The sequence below is a fragment of the Apium graveolens genome, chromosome 4, assembly GCF_009905375.1.
Source record: "Apium graveolens cultivar Ventura chromosome 4, ASM990537v1, whole genome shotgun sequence".
NCBI lineage: Eukaryota > Viridiplantae > Streptophyta > Magnoliopsida > Apiales > Apiaceae > Apium > Apium graveolens.
Window position 1 is genome coordinate 6,843,609 of NC_133650.1, and position 23,026 is coordinate 6,866,634.

At 36.7% G+C, this 23,026-nt stretch overlaps 2 protein-coding genes across 2 annotated transcripts; both read right to left on the reverse strand.

Moving 5' to 3' along the window:
• Positions 1-7,476: 7,476 nt before the first annotated feature.
• LOC141716674 (zinc finger CCCH domain-containing protein 42-like) lies at positions 7,477-9,423 on the reverse strand. The gene is made up of 3 exons (XM_074518868.1): positions 9,019-9,423; positions 8,007-8,198; positions 7,477-7,786 (listed from the first exon to the last, which is right to left on the reverse strand). The coding sequence occupies exons 1-3, from the start codon at positions 9,355-9,357 to the stop codon at positions 7,655-7,657; spliced, it is 663 nt and encodes a 220-aa protein (XP_074374969.1). The 5' UTR covers positions 9,358-9,423; the 3' UTR covers positions 7,477-7,654.
• Positions 9,424-10,281: 858 nt separating this feature from the next.
• On the reverse strand, positions 10,282-10,974 carry LOC141718240 (uncharacterized). Its single transcript, XM_074520621.1, has one exon. The coding sequence runs from the start codon at positions 10,972-10,974 to the stop codon at positions 10,282-10,284; it is 693 nt and encodes a 230-aa protein (XP_074376722.1).
• Positions 10,975-23,026: the final 12,052 nt, after the last annotated feature.

Sequence of the window (23,026 nt, forward strand, 5' to 3'; positions counted from 1 at the left end):
ATCAACATGCCTAAGGAGGGGGAATCTGGCCGCCAGAAGAGGGCCAAGCTAAACAGAGATCCCAGGGGCAAGCCCGATGCTCCCGCCTTCCTTAGGCCTCACGTCCCTGTTGTGGAGCTGGGGGATGATGTGGATCCTCCACTTAAGGCACACTCCTTCAGGCCTAACTGGGGCTTTAGGAGGAGTGATACGGTGGTTGGATCCACCAAGCATGCTAAGGATTGGTCGCACCATTCCATCACTCCCCACGACTTCACTGACATTGTCATGGGGAGTGACATCGAGTCTATCGAGCTTCCGGGTTCTCAAGCCCAAGACGCGGTAACATACTACTCATTTCTTTTTAAATTCCAACTTTCTTGTTTTTCATTGAACTTGTGTTAACTCATGTTTCTTTGTGTAGAGTAACACCTACTTCCAGGCGGCCCTCCATCAGGCTAGGTCTTGGAAGGGTAACTCTGATGAGTTTGAGAAGGAGATGAAGAAATGGGAGGAGAGAGCTAAGGTCCTGGAGAAGAAGCTGGACACAAAGAAGGAGGAGCTGTCTAAGGCTCATTCCGAGCTAGTGAAACTTAGGAGTGATAAGGAAAAACTCATTGATGATTACATGGATTCTGATAAATTCAAGAATCTCATGGAAATCCACGATGAGGGTCTTTACTCTTTGCAGTTTACCCAGGGATGGGATGCAGCTGTGAAGGCGGTTTCGGAGAAGTATCTTGGCCTAGTAGATCCCAAGGACTTTATAAGTCCTGAGCAGCTAGAGACTGAGGATAGCTTGGATGCTCTCTTCAACTCTCCCCCGCCTGATGATCGTATTCTGGATCCCAGCACTACCTCTCCTCCTGCTTCTCCCGCGAAGAATGCTGAGAAAGAAGGTGCCGATAAGGAGCAAGGGAATGAAGGCTCCCGCATGGAGGAGTAGTTTTTCTAGTTTGTAATTTTATTCGTAACTTATTGCTGAACTTTATTTGTATCTGGAACTTATTACCCTTCGGGGTTTATTTATGCTGCTTTCTTCTTCATATCTTTCTCCTTTATCTTTCTAGCACTTATTATGTTTTTAATGTTAAATGACCTGCACTACTTGGCCCTTTGTGCAACAAGCACTCCTTATAATAGAAGAATTCTTAAAGTCTTCTTTTTGATCAAGGCATGCTCTTTGTTAAAATCACACAAAGTATTATCACAACTTAAATATCCAAAGGTTGAAATAATTTCAAACTCATTAATATAAAGTCTTGGTTTTCCAAAACCTTACATAGCATGGGTTCGACCCTTAACAATAATGAATCGACAATGTAAATCCTACTGTAATTAAAATATAAAATCCTATGCAAGCAAAGCTTCAAGGTGCTTTTCAACCTACTTGTCGTTTTGACAAGTGAGAATCATACTCAACTGATTTACACATAGTAAACCTTTAGGTTTTATGCATGCCAAGTTCTCGGGATTTCAAAACCATCCATAGTCTCTAACTTGTAGGTTCCGCTTCCTTGAACGCTCTTGACCTTGTACGGCCCTTCCCAGTTTGGGGCAAACTTTCCTTTCTGCCCAATGCCAGAGGCTTCCACGCCTTCCTCAGGACTAAGTCACCTTGCTTGAAGAACCTTTCCGTAACCCTTAGATTGTAGCAAAACGAAGCCTTTTTCTGATATTCCACTATCTTCGCATGTGCTTCATCTCGTACTTCATCAATTAGATTGAGGGCAAATTTTTGCCCTTCCTCATTTTCTCCAGCGTTAAAGGCTCGAATCCTGGGAGACGAATGTGATATCTCTACAGGAACAACCGCTTCAGCTCCATATGCCAACATGAAGGGAGTGGCTCCGGTAGTGACTTTACAAGTAGTTCTATAAGCCCATAGTATTGGGAGTATTTCATCCACCTAGTTATTCCTCGACTTTTCGATCCTTTTCTTTATTCCATCTGGGATTATTCGATTTGCCACTTCCGCTTGCCCATTGGCTTGTGGGTGAGCCACAGAGGTGAATTGTACCTCAATTTCATTCTCCTCACAATACTTCTTGAATTCCTCATTGTTGAACTGTGTTCCGTTATCAGTGACTAGGATGCGGGGAATTCCATACCGGCACATGATATTTTCCCACAGGAATTGTGCAACCTGCTTAGTTGTGATCTTGGCCAAAGGCTTGGCTTCAATCCACTTAGTAAAATAGTCAATGGATACAATCAAAAACTTCCTCTGTGCCGTGGCCATGGGGAAGGGCCCAAGTATATCCATTCCCCACATAGCAAAGGGGATGGGTGATTTGATGGAGGTCAGCATCTCGGGGGGTTGTCTAACGACAGGTGCATGCTTCTGACAGCGGTCACACTTCTTCACATACTCTTTGGCATCAGCCATCATTTCTGGCCAATAGAAGCCTAAATGAGTTATCTTATGAGCTAAGGCCCTGCCCCCCAAGTGTTGCCCACAGATATCTTCATGTACTTCTTCAAGAGCTAAGCGTGCCTCATCGGGCCTGAGACATCTTAAGTAAGGAACCACGAAAGATATTTTGTACAGGATTCCATCTATCAAAGAGTATCTTAGTGCTCGAACAACCAATTTTCGTGCTTCAGTAGCATCGTTCGGCCACCAACCAGTTTGAATGTGAGTCTTAATGGGATCTATCCATGACGTCCCCAAACCTATAAGAGCTACAAGCTTAACATCAATGCTCCGTGTCTTCAGAACGCGGAAGTACACACTTTCTGAACTTTCCTCTATATCAGATGAAGCAAACTTTGATAATGCATCTGTCTTAGCATTTTCCTCCCTCGGAATGTGCTCAACATGGCATTCATCGTATTGGGTCATCACAGCCCTTACTAGGCAAACATATTTAGCCATCGTACCATCTCTTGCCTCAAACTCTCCCTTTACCTGGAATATTACCAGCTTCGAGTCTCCACAGACTTTTAAGTTCTTGACTCTAAGTGTCCCTGCTAAGCCAAAATCAGCTATCAGAGCTTCATTATCTGCCTCATTGTTTGTGGTTGGGAAGTCTAATTTCATGGCATACTCAATTAAGAACCCATCAGGGCTTTATAAAACCAAACCTGCTCCACTTGAATTTATTTTTGATGCTCCATCAAAATAGAGAACCCAGTAATCTTTCTCCTTATCAACCTTTTCTTTGTCCTCCTTATCAACTTCCTTGTCTTGAGGTATGGTATCTTCCTGCCCCCCGACTTCTTGGTTGGGTATGGTACATTCCACCACGAAGTCAGCCAATGCCTGGGCTTTTATCGCCGTTCGTGGCTTATACTTGATGTCGAATTCTCCCAACTTTATTGCCCACTTAATCAGCCTCCCACTAGCCTTGGGACTATGAATGATATTTCTCAGGGGTTGATTTGTTAGCACCTCAATCTTGTGAGCCTGGAAGTAAGGACGTAACTTTCTCGAAGCCATTACCAAGGCTAAAGCAAACTTCTTAATAGTTGAATAATTCAACTCAGCCCCATGCAGAATTTTACTGACATAGTACACGGGTTTCTGGATTTTTAGTTCCTCCTTGACCAATACAACGCTCAAGGCACTCTCTGAAATTGCCAAGTATAAGTATAAACTTCATTCGAAGCTGGCTTGGCCAGCAACGGGGCCTGAGCCATATATTTCTTTAATTTCTCAAATGCCTTCTGGCTTTCTTCACTCCATACAAAATCCTTAACTTTCTTTAAAGACTTGAAGAACGAAAAACACTTGTCTCCAGATTTTGAGATGAATCGTCCCAACGCAGCAACCCTTCCAGTGAGCTTTTGAACATCTTTGATAGTTTTTGGGGGCTCCATGTCCAGGATTGCCTTTATTTTATCGGGATTGGCCTTGATTCCTCTCTTGGAGACCATCAATCCCAAAAACTTTCCGGATTCTACTCCGAAAACACATTTTGTAGGATTTAACATCATCTTGTGGTATCTCAGGACCTCAAAATCTTCTCTCAAATGGGTTATATGATCGGTCTTTACTAGACTCTTGACTAACATGTCATCAACATAGACTTCCATGGTCTTTCCAATAAGATCCTTCAAAATTTTATTTACCAGCCTTTGATAGGTGGCTCCTGCATTCTTGAGACCAAATACCATAACAAGATAACAATAAACACTGAAGTCAGTGATGAATGATACCTTTGTAATGTCGTCCTTGTGCATCTTGATCTGATTGTATCCACTAAATCCATCCATGAAGCTCAGCATCTCATGCCCAGCAGTGGCATCTATCAAAGTATCAATCCTTGGCAACGGAAAACAGTCCTTAGGGCATGCATCATTCTAATCAGTGAAGTCTACACACATCCTCCATTTTCCATTGGTCTTCTTCATCATTACAGGGTTTGCTAACCATTCCGGAAACTGTATCTCCTCAATGAAACCAGCCTCCAAGAGCTTCTCAACTTCTTGTTTAATAGCTTCTTGCCTTTTCGGAGCAAAGCTTCTTTTCTTTTGCTTTATTATATCCCATCCTTAAAAAGGTGTCATGGAGCAAAATATCCACTGAAGCACCATTATCCACAAGGACCCTTCTCACCGAGCTGTTCCCTATTATCGGGGTGATGACCAGCGGGTCGTCATGGGGAAATTTCACACCCTCCAGATCAAAATCATCAAAAGACATTGTTACTTCTGTCCTGACCCTCTTCGGGGCTTCCCCAACAATATGCATAACTTCTCGGGCATACGCTTTCCTGGAGTTCTTGGATAGTCCAGCAGTTGACCCTCCAAAAATTGTGTTTATCACAAGCCCTCGAGGCCGTGGCCCTCCAAAAATTGCATTTATAACCGGTCCTCTAGGCTGGGGATTCCGCCCCTGATCGTCTTGGTCCCTCCTATGATCTTCAAAGTTCTTTCTTCCATTATTATTCCTATCCCCTGCTTCTCCAGTGTATTTGTTCAATCTCCCTTTTCGAATGAGGAACTCAATTTCATCTTTCAGTTGTCTACACTCATTGGTGTCATGACCAACATCTTTGTGAAATCTGCAATACTTGCTCTTATCTAGCTTGGCAGGATCAGCCTTCAAAGGTTTAGGCCAACGAACATCTCGATCTTTCTCAATTTCCATCAAGATCTGGCTTCTAGGAGCATTCAACTTAGCGTATTCAGTGAACTTTTTCCCAGGTCCTCCCTTCTTGGGCGTTGAATCATGATTTTGCTCAGTTCTAGGATACTTATCCTTAGCGATATATTCCAGGTTATTTTTCCGCTTCTTGCCTCCAGCGGGCTCATTACTCACTACGGTCTTCCTCATGCTCTCTTCCACCTTGATGTACTTCCCGACCCTATCTTGGAGCTGCAACATGCTTTCAAGGGGCGTTTGGCCAAGGACATCTTGAAAAATTCATCCCTAGTTCCCTGTTGTAGCGTTATCATGGCTACCTTGTCATCTAGGTCCGGGACTTTTAAAGCCTCCTTTGTGAAACGATTCAGGTATTTTCTCAAGGATTCCTTTGTTCTCTGTACAATGCTCATGAGGGATGCTGAACTTTTCTCATGCACTCTCCCGCTGATGAACTGCTTAATAAAAGCCTGACTTAATTCTCTGAAGGACCCAATAGAATTCGGGGGCAAACGACTATACCATCTTTGAGCCATACCCGACAGGGTTTGAGGAAAGGCCTGACACTTAATAGCGTCATTCACGGGCCGCAACAACAGTGCATTAGATAATGTCCTAACGTGATTAGCGGGGTCTCCCGTGCCATCATAAGCTTTGATAGTGGGCATCTTGAACTTTCTTGAGATATGGGCATTCATTATCTCTTCTAATGAATGGCGGAGTAGGATCATCAGGATCTCCAAGAGAAAGGAGATTGCTTGGATCAGCCATTGGGACAACAGCCCTTCTCTGTATTGGACCATCCAGGTCTATGATAGGAGGAGGATTTCTCCCCTAGGAGGTAGTGGGGGTCTGGTGGTCTGGTGCGCCTCTAAGTCGCGTTTCAGTCTTTGAATCTCAGCCTCGTGAGCCTTGATCTTTTCCTGCACTTTTTGGGGATTTGTCCCTTGGGTGCTCCTAGGACGTTGACGACCATCAGTCATCGGCTCTTTGCCAGCACGCCTCCTTCTTGGGGCCACTTCATCATCTGAAGATTCAGAGTCTCTCTCAGTGTAAGGACCAGAAAATTTCTGATCCTCAGGGATAGGAGCCAAACCTTGTATATAGGGGGGCGATCGCCCTTGTGCTTCACTCCGCCCATCATGTCCGTTTCCTCCAACCTCGGGGTAAAGGGGCATCCCATATGGGGGGTTAGTAGTCACAATAGTTGAATACTCATACCCAATGGGTCGAGAATTCACAGGTGCATGTAGTTGTTAAACTTGGGGATTCATACCTTGAGTAGCCGAGGGAATCATCCCTTGTGGCTGAGGTACAGTTGCCCCTATCTGGGCTTCTCCTTGTGTGGCTGCATAAGTTGAATGAGGAGGTACCTCCACGGTTGACGAAATCACTTGGGTTGTCCCCGCTGGTGTTCCTCTTCAAGGGCTCTAACTGTTCTCCGTGTTCTCGCCATGGTTGTTGTTGTGTTTCCCACAGACGGTGCCAAATGTTATGGATTAAAAATAAGGTATATAATTGCTGTGTTTATTACTAAGGAACGTGAGGTTCGAGGCTCGATCTGACTGCTCTTGTGTTTCATGACTCAATCTGCCTTAACAAGATGCCTACGTACCTTGCTGATTGCCAATGATCAAGTCAAAAAACATAGTTCTGATTTGTGGGCTGAGGCCCCTTATATAGATATTGGGAGTCCTTAAATTGGACTTGGTGTAGGAGACTTGGTGGTCAAGTCTCAGAATTAGAATGAACTTTGGAGTCCTAGGAAGTAGGAAGCTGATTCCTTATCCCATGAGGTTCCTTGGAGGCCAATCTACAAGGATTTATATCCCTACCAGGACTCATCTTCATAGCTGTTTTTCTTTTTATTAATTAATTACGAAATTAATAGATATTCAGGGTTTTGGGCCTTCTTTGTTCCATCAGGCCTGATCTGATCCATCAGGCCTGATCAATTGGTTAACCTTTTTGGTTTGAATGTCATACATCTTCTTATTTGGCCTTGTAGTCCCAATCATGTGTAACTAATACAATATTAATTACATAAACAGTATTTATTTACTCCCCATCACTTATTATACGAAAGAAGATGTATTTACCAAAATGTAAAGATAAACTTCAAAGTTATTGAGAAAGACCGTTAGATGTGCCTTGTCTCGCTCTGTTTCTTTAACGGATTTCACATTTATAACGGATAATGGACCTGCAAGCTTGTTTTTTTCCTTTCGAAAGGCATGCAGTGCATTCTGTGCAACAATATGAGCAAAATTTGACAAATTCTGCTTTTATATAGCTTTCTGCTACACAACCTTCACGATAATAAAATTTTCTTACAATTCTCTAACCAAGTGAATATTACATCAAAAAATGAGGGAGGTAATATTTTTTCAAGCTCACACAAGGTCAATATCACATCTTACCGCTGTTTATCGAGTTTTGATACAGCTACAACTTTGTTGCAGAATGAGTTTAAAAAGAAACACAATGAGTTCAATTTTCCATTTCTTGCATTATTTTGGCTTTCGGAAAAGCCTTTAAAACTTACAAGTTTGTTAAGCACAATAACAAAATCCTAAATTCAAATGACTACATATTCCACGCTTGCACGTCCTGTTCCACGCATCCTGGGTTGGCTCGAGGTAAAGGATGCTCAAACCGGCATCCTGGTCCACGCTTGCACATCCCATACCGACTATAATATATGCAGATCTCCATGTCCTAAGTCATTAAGAATTAAAAAAAGGTAAAGTTAAAAAGTTATTTGTATACATATATGTTATATGTGTATACGGTCATCTTGACTTGATAGCAGTAGCAAGTCACAATCAACCTAGCTATAACACAACCTAGGAAGAAATAATATGCTTAATTAGTTGTGGAGATACTAAAAGACAGTTATTAATGTCTCAGCACATCATTAGGGAAAAAAAATACTTACAGGCCTTAAAGGCAGGCCCTTGTCATTTACAGGGCACACGGAAGTTTTGCTGCGTTCAGCCTGCTTATATGGGTGCTGCTGAGAAACTGGTTCAGATGCTTTCTTGGAAACTGTTGATGGCCAGAATGGCCTAGCATTTTCCCAGCCAGAATTTGTACCATTTATCTTGTACTGATGGCTTTCTTTCTCTCCCTAATATAATGAAATTGTGAACAATTGCCAGAGAACTTCGCAAAGCGAACATGCTAATTCTTTTCTTTCAAAACTATTCATACATATCCCTTTTTCGTACCAAGTTTGAGTTATGATTTTGTTGTAACTAACATAATTAACTAATTTGTATAAAACCCTTTACGTCCACAATAAATACTCGTATGTTCAAACTATTTTTGGGTTGCTTTGGATAACTTGAAAAAGTTTCAATTTAATTTCATATCTAAGTCTAAAATAGTATACTCAGATGTTAAAACAAATGGATAAAGATAACTATAATGTCCTTCAAGCAGTAAGCAACATCTGATACTAAAAGGTAAAAATAAATAACCAAGGAAATCTGGACCCTTTTCAGTTTTCCGTCCACTGTGATTATATTTACAAGATTCTCCATGCTTGCAGCCTTCGGGTGTTAAATAGTACTGGAAGACAAAGCAAGCGAAATTATATGGACTGTAAAGAGAAGGGAATTCCCGTAGATAGAAGCTCAACAAACCAAACATCATAAACTTATGTCTGTAAAGGAGAAATGTAAACAAGTAATGACATATCACATGTCACATTTAGCAGATATTAGAAAATGACCTACTTTTAGCATATACTAGATCACGTTTTATTAACTTACTTGCATATTACCTTATACAACATAATCCATTATTATTGCTCAGAAAAAAATTTGATTAAACCCTGTTAGAGAATGTGTATATAAATATGTGTATTTACTGTATTTAAACAAACAAAACAAAGAATAACATAAACCACTTAAGAAAAAGACTATCTAGCAATAGATTAGTTATACCTGGCTTTTCCTATTCAATGGATTGTTATATCTGCAATTTCCCCTAAACTGGCACCAACCATGTCTCATAAAAAACAGGCAATTTTCAGCCTCGGGTCTCAAAGGGTAGTAATATCTATATCTTCTATGCTCCATTTGTTCTGACTCCATCAGAACTCCCTGGACAGTCCCATTTTCCTCAATCGAATCTTTAAGAGCTAAATTCTGGACCTCCTGGTTCAAAACATCAGCGTTCTTTTTAGTTGACACATCAAGACCGAGATGATCACTAAAATTTAATGATCCAAAGGTTAAGCCCTCGTGTTGATTCTGAAAATGCTGACCTTTAACCCCCTCCATTGTCCCTCTACTCTAGAATTCAAACCCTAATTAAGCCCAGCTTACTCACTTAAAAACCTCTATCTCTTAATATATAAGCAAACAGACTTGAGTGAGAAATAAATCCAGAACGAGTCCAATTTAAAGAAATTAAAAGAAGAGTGTGGAAGATAGCATTTATTATTAGAGATTGAAATTTAGATTTTGACACCTGAGTGCTCTTGCATTTCTTTTATAAATTTGAATACTCCTGCGATATTTTTTAAAGGGGTATGTTTGTTTTGGGTCATAGAGCTAATATTTTGTCGGGAAATAAAAAGCCTGCCCAAAGAGAGGATTTTGTGATGTAATATATAATCGATCGAATGAATATAAACTGAGAGAAAATAGAGATGTACTGGAACTTAACTGATATTACTAAATTAAAAAACCCATAAACCCAAGGATGCTAAAGACTGAGTACAACGCAAAATTTAAACTCCTACTGCTGCGACAAAGCAGGAGCACCACCTGGTATGACTCCACTACTTTCCTAAAAATACTCAACTCCTCACGACCTATTCACTTGCATACAAACACGTTGAATACATCTGACTTATTCAAACAGTCAACTAAAACAAAACAAATAATAAAATAAATAATTAGTAACACCTAAATTTAAGATTATTCCAACAATCAACCCCTTAATCTTAAATTTGAGATCCGCCCGTCTGGCTTTCAACTTAACCCGTCTGGTTGGCCCGTCTGACAAAACACTTCATTGCCCGTTTGGCACTATACTTATTTGCCCGTTTGACACTACAAACTTGCCCATCTGGCAACTTATAACAATGCTGGTTCATCATCCTCCATAACTGCAAGGTTCACTACTTCTTGTTTCTGTTCTTTGTCTCGTCGATATTTATAACATTCTGCAGCATAGTGTCCAAAGATGTTGCAGTTATATCACTTTATTTTGCTCTTGTCACGTCCATCATTTTTTCCATATGATCCTTCACGACCTCTTGCCTTCCATTTCTGAGTTAGAAGCAGCTGATTCCCATTGTCTTCAACATGCCCACGAACCCTCTCTTCATGAGCTTTTAGCCTCCCGATTAGCTCTTCGACAGTCATTGTCTTAAGATTACCAAATTGTTCTATCGTAGAGGCAATTTGTACAAACTTGTGTGGGACAGCACGCAATATCTTTTTCACCACGTAGGACTCTTCCATCGGTTCACCCAGAGTGCGTATGTTTGTCACAATACCACCTAGCTTCATGTAAAACTCGTCCAAACTTTCTGTCTCCTTTATGGACAGAGCCTCAAACTCAGACCTGAGTGTCTGCACCTTTGCCTCTTGAACTCTTTCTGCCCCCATAGACATAGTCTTTATTGCTTCCCACGCCATCTTAGCCATTTTCTTACCGGCCAGAGTTAACATAAACTCCTCTAGAATGCCTTGATAAATTGCTGCCAGCGCCATTTTATCCATCCGTGTTTCAACGTTCACCTTCGGGTCACTAGGCTCCACAGCCTCCCAAACTCCCTGAGCTTCCATGAAGACCTGCATCTTCATTGACCACGCTGTGTAGTTGGATTTTGACAACATCGGATAGTTTATACTCACTGTTCCCTCCTTGACTTTTGATGCCTCCATAGTCATCAACCTCGACATATATTTTGGCATAATCAACCAGGCTCTGATACCATATGATGTAATATATAATCGATCGAATGAATATAAACTGAGAGAAAATAGAGATGTACCGGAACTTAACTGATATTACTAAATTAAAAAACCCATAAACCCAAGGATGCTAAAGACTGAGTACAACGCAAAATTTAAACTCCTAATGCTGCGACAAACCAGGAGCACCACCTGGTATGACTCCACTACTTTCCTAAAAATACTCAACTCCTCACGACCTATTCAGTTGCATACAAACACGTTGAATACATCTGACTTATTCAAACAGTCAACTAAAACAAAACAAATAATAAAACAAATAATTAGTAACACCTAAATTTAAGATTATTCTAATATTTTGTATGTGAGAAAATGGACCTCACCTCATATCCTTCCTTTGGTAATAAATATTGCAATATTGAGAAGACTTTAACAAACCACAAAATCACCTTGTGATCAAGACTTAATAACTATCCATTTTAAAAAAAGATAGATTAAAAATTATTATATATATATATATATATATATATATATATTGGCCGAGAGTCAATATTGGGCTAGCTAGTTTTTGTTGCTAATGTGAAAAATTCGTAGGATGTATTCTGGTTGAGTTAGTTGTTTTGTTTTTGCATTTTTCGTAGTTTCAACAGTTGGACTGCCCTGACTGAAAGCTGGAAATCGATTTTGGAGGTCCATAAGGTTGCACGGACATGAGTATTTTGCACCATGATGAGGATTAGACTCCCCATAGTGCGGGGACTTGGACTGAGTATTTTGACCCAAAAGATGTATTTTGGATTAATTCTAAAACTAGGCCCATGGTTATTAAGATATGTTAACTATAGTGAATTTACTAGGTTTTTTCACGGGAGATATATTGTTTACATACATAAAAATATACGTATCAATATATACAAAAGTAAAAAGGCTCTTTCACTTGGCCAATAAAATTACTTCTTCTTTACTTTGATTATTTCCTGTGTTTTAGTTTCTGACTTGTGGTTCTGGAACTCGGTGTGAGTTTTACATAATAAGTTTCTTTCAGGTGCGTTATTCTATAGCTTCATCGGTTGTCCCTGGTTTGAGACTCAACAATTGACATTAAAGTCAGAATCAGATTTGGGTGGTAAAGTTTCAATTTGAGATATTTGTAGGTTAAATCTTGTGTGGTGCACAAAAGTTGTTTGGTAAAATTCCTGAGTGAGATTGGTAGTGAGACAAGTTAGGTATGACTTCTACATGTGGTGTTGTTAAAGTAGGAAAATGCAGGAGAGAAAAATCTAAGTCAAATTCTAGACCTCAAGCAGAGAGGATGCGTTTCAAGTGTGGCGAGTCTGGGCATTACACAACAAATTGTCCTAATAAAAAGATTGCTTGAAAGAAGAACAAGAAAAATCAGAATACCAGAAAAGTAAAAGAGAGACAACATATTGGTTAGGCTTTAGAAGAAAGAGGTGGTAAAGATTATTATACTGTCACTTGTGAAAGGGAAATCAAAAATAGCTGGATTCAAGTTTCTGGTTGCTCTTACCATATGTCTGCGAATTGGAAGTGGTTTACAACTTGTAGAGGCCTTGAAAGCATATTGATGAAAAATAAATATGCTTGTAAATTAGAGGGACTTGGTTCTATAAAAAATATGATGCATGATGGAGTGGTAATAATATTGACTGATGTGAGACATATCCCTAAATTGAAGAAAAATCTTATTTATGTTGGTGCTTTGGATTCTGATTGGTGTAAAATTGTTACACATAATGGTGAGATGAAAGTTGTTCGTGGCTAGTTGATAGTAATCAAAGGGCATTTCTCAAGAAAAGTTTTATTCTCTTATAGGTACAACGGTGACCGAAAGTGCAGCGGTTGCGACTACTGGAAGTGATGGCGACCAATGTGACACTCGGTTATGACATAGGCGAGTTCGACATATATCAGAGAGATGTATAAAATATATTGATAAATGGGGTCTGTTGAAGAACATGAAAAATGATTGCATAGATTTTTGCAAGCATTGCGTGTATGGGAAAACACATTGAGTTCAGTACAAGAAAAGAAAACATAGAAACAAAGGTATATTAGACTATGTGAATACAAATGTTTGGGGTCTGACTCCAGTCACTTAATTCCAAGGGAGGATTGAGATATTTTGTCACTTTTGTTAATGATTATTTTAGGTATATTTCATGAAAAATAAGAATGAGTTATTCAATATATTTAAGAAGTGAAAAATAATGGTCGAGAAAAGATTTGGTAAAAAATTGAAGACACTGCGATCTGATAACATTACAGAGTTACAAATGGTGCTTTCAAGGAGTTTTGTGATAAGGAAGGGATTCTTAAATAATAGACAGTTGGGAGAATGCCACAAAAAAATAGGGTTGTGAAAAGGCTTAATCGCACATTACGGGAAAATTAATGTGTATGCGATCCTATGCTGGTTTGGGTAAAGAATGGCGAGTAAAGTCATTTATTACTGCCTGCTCCATTGTCAACCACTCACCTCATGCATCTCTAGATGAAGATGTACCTTATAATGCAGGGTCTGAAAAACATGCAGATTATGGAAGACTTACGATTTTTCGGTGCACGACCTAATACCATGTTGACGAGGGTAAACTTGATGCCAAGGGCAAGAAGGCTATATTTTTGGCATGTGCAACATGTACAAAAGGTTATAGTCTCTCATCTATTGATAATTATAGGTTCGTAATTAGTAGGGATGTTACGTTTGATAAAGGAACTATGGTGGCTTCTCAAAAAGCTAAGGTGATTGGTGGTAATAATATTGAGACTTTTACGGCTCATGTGTTTCAGATAGAATCTAAAGATCATTTATGTTCTAGTCGTGTTCGACATGAAAATCGTGGAATATTCATGATGATGAGAATGATGATTTTGAGTATGAGACTCTTGAGTAAGAAAATATGTAGGCACACGAACAACATTAGTTCGAGCAAATTTTGGGTTCGACTAGAATAAAATGAGCATACAAACAGGTTCAAAAGATTAGGTCAGATAAATTTATGAAATATTATGGGCCAGTTAATGCAGTAGAGTATGCACTCTTGCTGGAGGAGGACGCACCTATCTCCTTCAATGAAGCTATTCAAAATTATAATAGTGAGAGTTATTTTGTGGCGATAGAAAAAGAGATTGATCAATATCTACAAAGGAAACCAATTTTGGATTTTATCTTATTGCCTGTACGGAGCAAGTTTCAACATTGTTTGAACTTGTTAAATATCATAAAGTATTGATTTCCCTTTGTGGAGGTGTTGGGGTGAGGTGGAGATTCCACCCCATGATGAGACCTTCGGTGCATTTATCCCAGTGAAGGGTACGTAGGAATCTATGGTAATAATGGTACATTCGGTTGGGGTTTACATGTCGAGTTGTTCATAGTTTTTTTTGTTCGTCCATAATTTGAGGTCTATCAAATGATGTACGAAGTGAAAAATTTGTGAGATAGAAGACTAGGCTAGATTTTAGCGCTAATATGAAAAATTCATAGAAAATATTTGGTTGAGTTAACTGTTTTTTTGCATTTCTTGGAGTTCAAAGGTCGGATCACCCTGAATATTGGATAGTGTCTTCCTAGATTAGGTATTTAAATTATGAACGACGAAGATCAGTTTTGGAGGTCCATAAGGTTGCAAGGAAAGATTGTTATGCACCACATGAGGATTAGTTTAATAACCCAATAAATATAGGTGCTTGAGAATAATAAATTAAATCCAAATTATATAAAATTTGATAAAACTTTGCAACTTGCCAACAATCCAACAATTTACAATACTTAAATAAATAAACAACTCTAAATGAATAAATAATTACGATTCTTGAATAAACTCTAACAGAAATGAAAGATAAAGACTAAACTCTTCAAAATCTGTAACTCGTACTCTTCTCCTTAAGTAGTCCACCTAAGTAAGAATACCTTCTGGAGAAAAATAAAGAGAACAAAGGACCGACAATGAGCGAAAGGCTCATATTCGGATATAAAATAATGTAAAAGATGAATAAATATTAGACAAGATGCCAATATGAACATAAACCGAATAACGAAACAACGAGTGATGCCAAAAATCAGGGGAAGATAAAATACGAGGATGCTTAAATTCATAATGTGAACACATACAAATATGTACCACTTACAAATAATGATCATAAACTATAATCATTCTCTTATATTTAATCGCACACTTTCCAATAATACACAAAATAACTTACAAACAAACATGAGAGAAGATCTTAGACAAACATGGCTTGCATTGCACAAAACAATGCTACCCAAATTCTGACAGGGCTAGCAAGGCAATAAGCACAATATCACCCAAATATCTAAAAAGGCTCGCAAGGTGATAATCACAATGCTGCCTAAATTCTGATAGACTCGCATGACAATAAGCACAATGCTACCAAATATCTAACATCTCCCAAATCATATCCAAATCATAGATAACTGAAAATATATTAGTCGAAAATAATTATTCCAAATATCTTACCAAATAGACTATTAAAAATTAAATCAAACCCGGTCAGTTGTAAAGGATGCCAATTTATTGCATAAAGATAAACTCAAACGAAAAAGTACAACACAAAAAAATCGTAGACAATTCCAAGATCTTTCCAGAATTGTAAGTCTCGTAAAATAGGAGTAAGAAACGAATTCAGAACTTAAATAATTGCAGACTGCATAACAGATTCATCCCTTGATTATAATAGTAATTGGATATTTAAGACATCGAAATCATAAAATTCAGCAGGAACATATGAACACAGAATGCATATATCAAAAAGAGGTTTCCAGAGTGGTATTGATCATAATATTTGAATAAATTTTCAATTTACTATGAATTTACGAAGTTAGAATGTACAAGCAGAATTTAACCCACCAAATTACACAAAAGGCAGATTTTAATTTACTTACAATCAAAATTTCAGAAAATTTAAAGAACGAAAAACAAAGATAATCAGATGAATAATGAATTCGATGCAAATATAACAAAATGCAAACTAGACTATATACATCAATAAAATTAGATACGAAAAGAAAGAGTATAATAAAAATATCCGTACCTTGAAAGCTCAGAAAATCAAGAATGCTAACCAATGAATTCATAATCCCGAATCATAAGAATCCTAATTGCTTAAACTCCAAATTCATAATATCTAATTAGGCTTTGTTGTTCATCATTTCTCCTTCTCTCTCTTGTCTTTCTCCATCCGTCTCCTCTCTCTGATAAAAATATCGTAAATCCTTTTTTTACAAACCATCACTTTCCTTCTTTTATTTTTTTAAACCCTCACCTTTTTTTATGAAACTAATACTCTTAAAACAATATCTTGATTAAAAAAATAAACTCACACAAACTATTTTAATTATAACTCGTCAATAAATAATCATAAAAATATTGGGATGTTTTTATATAGTTCTACCATAACTATACTAACTCGCTATTACTCCACTTAACTTTGATGTTGTCTTAGTCCTTTTCGGGCCTATAACAACATTGTTTGGATTCTATAACAACACTGTTCTGGATTTTCTATAAGCAATCTATGGTGTAGTGATAGATCTCGATGGTATGGCTATTGCCTCCCGTTTGTAAAACCTTTCTAAAAACTACTTGAAACAACAAAGTATCTCGGTCAAATAATTTCACAATATGTCCGCTAGAACTATAACGTGTCATTCCTCAACTCAACATCTTGTTGGCATACTTAGTGAATATTTGACCATGAAAAGTTTGTACTATAATTTCTACCAGAATTAGATGAAACTATGCTACGGTTTAGGCTCTCTAACCACGACAGTAACGGGTAGGTTTCCAATTTCAAGACTAGCATTCAACTTTTAACATGGTTGGTGGTCATGATGCAAAAAAATGATTCTCCTTATATGTTAATGACTATTTCATCAATTACTATGCCATATATGGCTTTCTACAACTTTATTTTTTAATGTTGTAATAGATTTATGTAGAATTTGTTTTTGCAACATTATGACTTTCTTTATTCAATTTATTTAATAAGATTCCATTAAGGAAAATAAATTGATAGATATCAACGAGTATTACATTTTTAATAGGTTATCAATTGATGTTTTAATATACTTATGAAGTAGGATACATATATTAATAATGTATAATTTTTCATAAAATTTTAGCTAATCATATTATAGCTAACGATTTTAGATGTTAGCCTTGGAAATGCTCTAATAATGTATAATTTTTCATAAAATATTATAAAACTAAAGATTTTCAGATTACCAACTCCATAAATAAAGATTGCGAGATTTATTCATATAGTTATATATGGTTAGCTAAAGTAGTTGTGAAGTAAAAAGATATACATTTAGATTTAGAGATTTTTTTCAAAAATACCCAAGTTGCCGAAAGTATTTTCAAAAATACGTTGCAACCTTATATGCAAGATTTGCAACCTCGTATGCAATTTCGAGCAACCTCCATCGCACCCTCATATGAAAATTTGACCGTATTTTTGAAAATAAGTTAAAAAATATGATTATTTTTGATAAATTCCCTTAGATTTATTTATATAGTCCCACATGACTTTAGAACAAGCGACTCATATTGCTCAAGAATTTTAAAAGCATTCTAAAACACTTAACAACTATAGGTCAATAACTCTAAAAATATAAAAAAAAACAAGTTACTTTTGGGTGTGTGAAATGTAATTTTCTTAATTTATTAGATTTTCCATTATTTGTTTTTTAATTCATGTTTGACATATGATTAGCTTTTGATATCGACCCGAATCGTAGTCCTAACCAACATCTAAAGTGTTCCTAACTCTTTCAATGGAAACCCCAACATAACTGCATCTGACTTTGAACTTCTTTTTCTGAGCCTTTTTTACCACCACTTTAGACATAGTTGAAGGACCATGAGCATCTCCATACCTTTTTTTAGAATTAGTACGGTACATCATCCGATGGTTGAATTTTAGGTTGCGTTGCTTGTCGACCATCATCTTGAGCATTAGTTTCCAACATGTTATCCATAGGTGCAGCATGCATGCCTGGAATCCTGAGCACTGGTTTCAATGTTATCCTCCAGCAGCGCCGGCTGGTTGCTTTGTCCATGAATGCGGTCTTTGTTGGATTTAAGTTTCTTAATTCTATGAGTTTTAAGTCCCGTTCTATTCCTTAACCCTGACAAATTCAACTTTATTACTTATTACAGGTGAACAATTAAAAAGCTCACAATAAAATTAAAATTATAAAAATTTGTAAAAATGCAGGTGACACATATTTGTAGTTTATATATTTATATGGTAAAGGCAAAAAAATACTGATAATTAAAAAAGATGTGATATTATAAAAATAACAAACTAAAAATAAGTTCACATAATAAACTGAAAAAAATATTATAGAGCTACATCATCTGGATGATTTTTAAACCAAATTCCCTTAATATCCAGTCTACAATGGCTAATGCTATGCTCAAGGGCATCAACATCACATGTAGGTATTGCCAAGAAGAATGGAGGATTTTCCTAGACGGTGTCCCCTAAATCGTCTTTGTTATATACTTCATGATAGTCTCGAGTCGTAGAGGTTAATACAATAGACCATCTAGGATTGACCGGATCTTCAACATAAAACTTGCTTCACTTGGTCGAAAGATATATATTTATCCTTGTGGCCTTGTCTACTATGGCAAGTGTGAATCCTAGATCGTTTACCTTAAATCATCTATTATTTTCTGCTCACTTACACAAGAGCAAGGGGGATTTTAATGCATGATAATCTAACTCTCAGATATTTAAGATGAATTCATTAAATATCATATTGCATTCCATGAAATTCAAATTCTTGGCAATGCAGGCTTGGACTGCCTTAACCACTAATGATACGTCACTATTCTGGAAAACTCTCGAAGCATCTCGCTCCTTTGTGAAGTACCAGACTCCAAGAACTACATAACCTTTGTACGTTAGAAAAAATTAATGATTTTCTAGCCAACCGTCTTATTGTTTCAGAAATACACCTTCAACATTTTCCATCATTTCGTTATTAGCCTACACATATATATTTCCGAAAAAAATAAAAAATCTTAATTCATAATCTGATTGAGAAGGGGCTGTATCATGACAAAAATGCTTTAAAAAATAATGACTCGACTAAATTTTTTAAAACCAATCAACAAATAGTCGATTGTGTTCATCCATCATCTAATGAACACTTTTTTCCTCGTTAATGTCTTTCAAGATACTCATCGTGCATACTAAGAAAATGCAAATATTAAATAAAAATACCTTATTTTATTATATGAAAGAAGAAGTATTTACAAGTAATAGATTAACAAACTTACAAAATGTAAGGATAAACTTCAGAGTTATTTAGAAGGATTGTAAGAAAATGAAACTATTGAATATTAAGAATATGACAACAATATGCAACTTTTGGACGAGGATGTGGCAGTCATGGTACTTTAACCCGTACATCTTCATATCAGGCATCGACACACGGTTCTTGATTTTTGATGCATGTCCAAAAGGAAGTTTCATATGTTATAATGACGCCAATACTTTCTTCTTTTCAGCCTTTAATAGAGTATAAGGGGCAGCTGCAAGTAGGTTTTTCTTTCTCCTACTTTTGGAGCAAAGTTAGCCGTAACACCCATCTCCATCTTATCACGACAAGAAGCCTACTGGCTCTGGATTTATACTGTATATTTATTAAGGTACCAATTAGATTATCACACATATTTTTCCTAATGTGCATAACATCGAGACAATGGCAAAATGGTGAAATTTCAGGTAATCTATCTCGCAAAAATTGACTTCTTTATCCATATACATTCCACCTTATTTAAATTCTTCACTGCTTCCCCAAAAGTAAACTTAACTTGTTGTATTAATAAAAACTTAGATTAGACAATTGTTACATTAGACCGATGTCTACAAACTCTTTAATAACATTTAATACCAAGCTATGTTAAGCTTTTTTTAACATAGTTGGCTTTATCCACAGATATTAAAATGGTGATATCTATTATTTAGTTTCTTGTAATGACGGCATTAAAATATTCATTTTAATCTCGAATCTTTTAAATTTCTTGTTCTATTTCTACTCTAATAAGTATACATTTAGTCTCAATTTTTAAAAAATCCTTTCGCGCTAACATTTACACGGATCATTCACCTATCACATCTTTGTACTTCAAAACCACTTATGGATTTCTAGTCCTCATAAGTATCCTAAAAACTAAACTTTTATGAACAAGACTAATGTATACTTACAAACTTATACAAAAGTCAAACTAAACTAAACTAACACTAACCATCATATCAGTTAAATTATTAAGGATACACAAAAAATATACGTAAATAAAAAAATAAAATTAATAAAGAAAATAGAAGTAGAAATAGAAATATAAACATTAAAAATCATGAATACTGCACAAAGGAAGTAATATAAGCCCTAATTGAAGGCCTGAACAACATAAACCCTAATCTTTATCAATTGATCATGTCCATTCTCTCTTGCAACAAGGAACTGATTCTGAGAAGGAACTGATTCTGAAGTGCATCTGTATGTTTTATATGCAGCAAGTTCGTCATATGTATTTTAGACTCCAAAATCACAAAAAACTCACTAACTTTATTTGTTACTTTTTATTCACATTTTCTTTAATGAAACAATTTTATCTAATTTATAATGTCTAGAAAATTAAACTCATAAGAAATATAATAAAACACATTTTTTTTATCTGTTGTTGCATAAAAAATTTAATTATACATGTGTGAGAAAAAAGTAAGACATAAAATTATAGTATATTAATTTCTATTCTCTCCCGGAGCACCCAAGATTTTATTACATGTATAACTAAATATATACGATTGTAGTTTTGGTGAAATCATACTAAACCTTGAGATATCAAATGAATATCTAGTATCATATATTATTCAACAACAAACATAAATAGACGCATATTAAAATAGTTTGAAGGTAATAATCAGTTTATTAAAAACATCAATATATAATAAAAATGTTCAAATATAATTATATTATTTTAACAATTCCGGTGAGGTTTCGAGGTTGGGAAGAACATTTGGTTAATGTTTGTATTTAGGCCTGTAAACATATTAAATTATTCATTAAGATAGTCTGAGTTTGAGCTAGATAAACTCATTAGGTATCTTATCAAACACAAGTTCCAATAACAGTTTAGGTTCAATATTTTCAGTAAACTAAAACAAACTTTTAAAGTGTTTGAATTTAGTTCGACCAGTTCGTTAAGTTCGAGTTTTGTAGTATTCGATTCGTCTTCTATTCAATATTTTTCTTTACATTTTATGTTTTGTTTGAATATTATTAGACTTGAGTATGAATAAAAAAATTTGTCACATGGAATTATCGAACACTTCATTCAATTAATCAAATTTCAACTGAATTTGTTTAAAACTCTTTAAATTTTTTTGTTTACACTATCTACATAATTGAAATTGATGTATTTGTAATTGTGATAATCATAGAATGTGCGCAAGGCGTGACTATCATTAGCCCAAAACATCAATTCTGAGAAGGAATTGATTCTCAAAAGGAATTGATTCTGAGAAGTGCATCTGTATACTACAAGAAAAATGACTTTTTTCTACCAAGCAAATCAAACCAGAAAAATTTGGTAGGAATTGCTCTACGATTTCCTACCAACCCGTAAACTGGTAAGAATTGCTCTAGGTGGGGCCCAAATTTTATACACGCAAGTACCAAAATCTATCAATATGTTGGGCTTTAATATGAGTTTGTGGGCTTTGCTGGTTATTTGTCATTATTGGTTGGGTCGATCTGCAATTCTGAAGTCCATGTGTTGGACGTAGTCAACGTATTCGTGGAGTCTTTTTAGGTGTCTATCAGTTAAGTTTGAATAAAAAGATGTAATAGGAAGTTAGTTTCTACGTTCTCCTAGTTTGTAGCTAAGTCATTTGTTTTTCTGTTTATGCTTTTATTATATATGGATGTAGTAGTCATATAATAAAATTAACACTTAGCATACATTGTGTATTTTCTAGTTATTTCATTAAACTCTAACAAGTTTGATTGAACTGCATTCACTTATTCACAATAATCTGGTATCAGAGCTTTGGTAACCTCGTGTATGCCCAAGTTTATGCCCAGGATGTCATCGACAGATTCAGAAAAATACAAAGATGGTATGATTAGTCTGATTTATCCCATGCTGACCCGTGAGAACTACACAGTGTGGGCTATGAAGATGAGAGTGAACATGCAAGCCCATGGTATTTGGGTGGCTAATGATCCAGAGGGGTCAAAAGGAGCAGTTCCAGACAAGACGGATAAGACATCAATGGCGGCTATTTATCACAGTGTCCCTGAGGACATCTTGTTAACACTGGAGGAAAATAAGACCGTCAAGGAGGCTTGGGAAGCCGTGAAAATGCTGTGCCAGGGAGCCGAGCGTGTAAAGCAGGCAAGGATTCAAACTCTTAAAGCCGAGTTCGAATCAATGAACATGAAAGACACCGACTCTCTTGATGATTTTTGTCTGAAACTAAATGGTTTGGTAACCAATATTCGTGCACTTGGGGAGAGCGTTGCTGATGCTTACGTCGTCAAAAAATTATTACGGGCCATACCTGGAAAATTCCTTCAGATCGCTTCAACTATAGAACAGTTTGGGAATGTTGAAACCATGACATTTGAGGAAACTGTTGGCTCTTTAAAGGCCCACGAGGAACGTTTGCGAGGATAAAATAAAAGTGGTGGACAACAACTACTTGTCACTAAAGAAGAGTGGAACAAGAGAGAGAAGGAGGATCACAAGTTGCTACTTACCAGGGAGGAGTGGCTGAAAAGATCGAGTAGAAATGAAGGACAACGATCTCGGGGAAGAGACATGAAGTGGGTCAAGGAAAAGAGCAAAGTAAGATGCTTTAATTGCAGTGCTTATGGCCATTTTGCTGTCGAGTGCAAGAAGCCCAAGAAAGACAGAGAAACAAAGGAGGAAGCACTCATTGCACAAGTGCCAGA

Coding starts and splice junctions, on each gene's coding strand:
- LOC141716674 (XM_074518868.1), bottom strand. CDS start 9,357: ATGGAGGGGGTTAAAGGTCAGCATTTTCAGAATCAACACGAGGGCTTA. Junction 8,199..9,018: donor CATTGAATAGGAAAAGCCAG/GTATAACTAATC, acceptor TCATTATATTAG/GGAGAGAAAGAAAGCCATCA. Junction 7,787..8,006: donor AGGGCCTGCCTTTAAGGCCT/GTAAGTATTTTT, acceptor TTAATGACTTAG/GACATGGAGATCTGCATATA.
- LOC141718240 (XM_074520621.1), bottom strand. CDS start 10,974: ATGGAGGCATCAAAAGTCAAGGAGGGAACAGTGAGTATAAACTATCCG.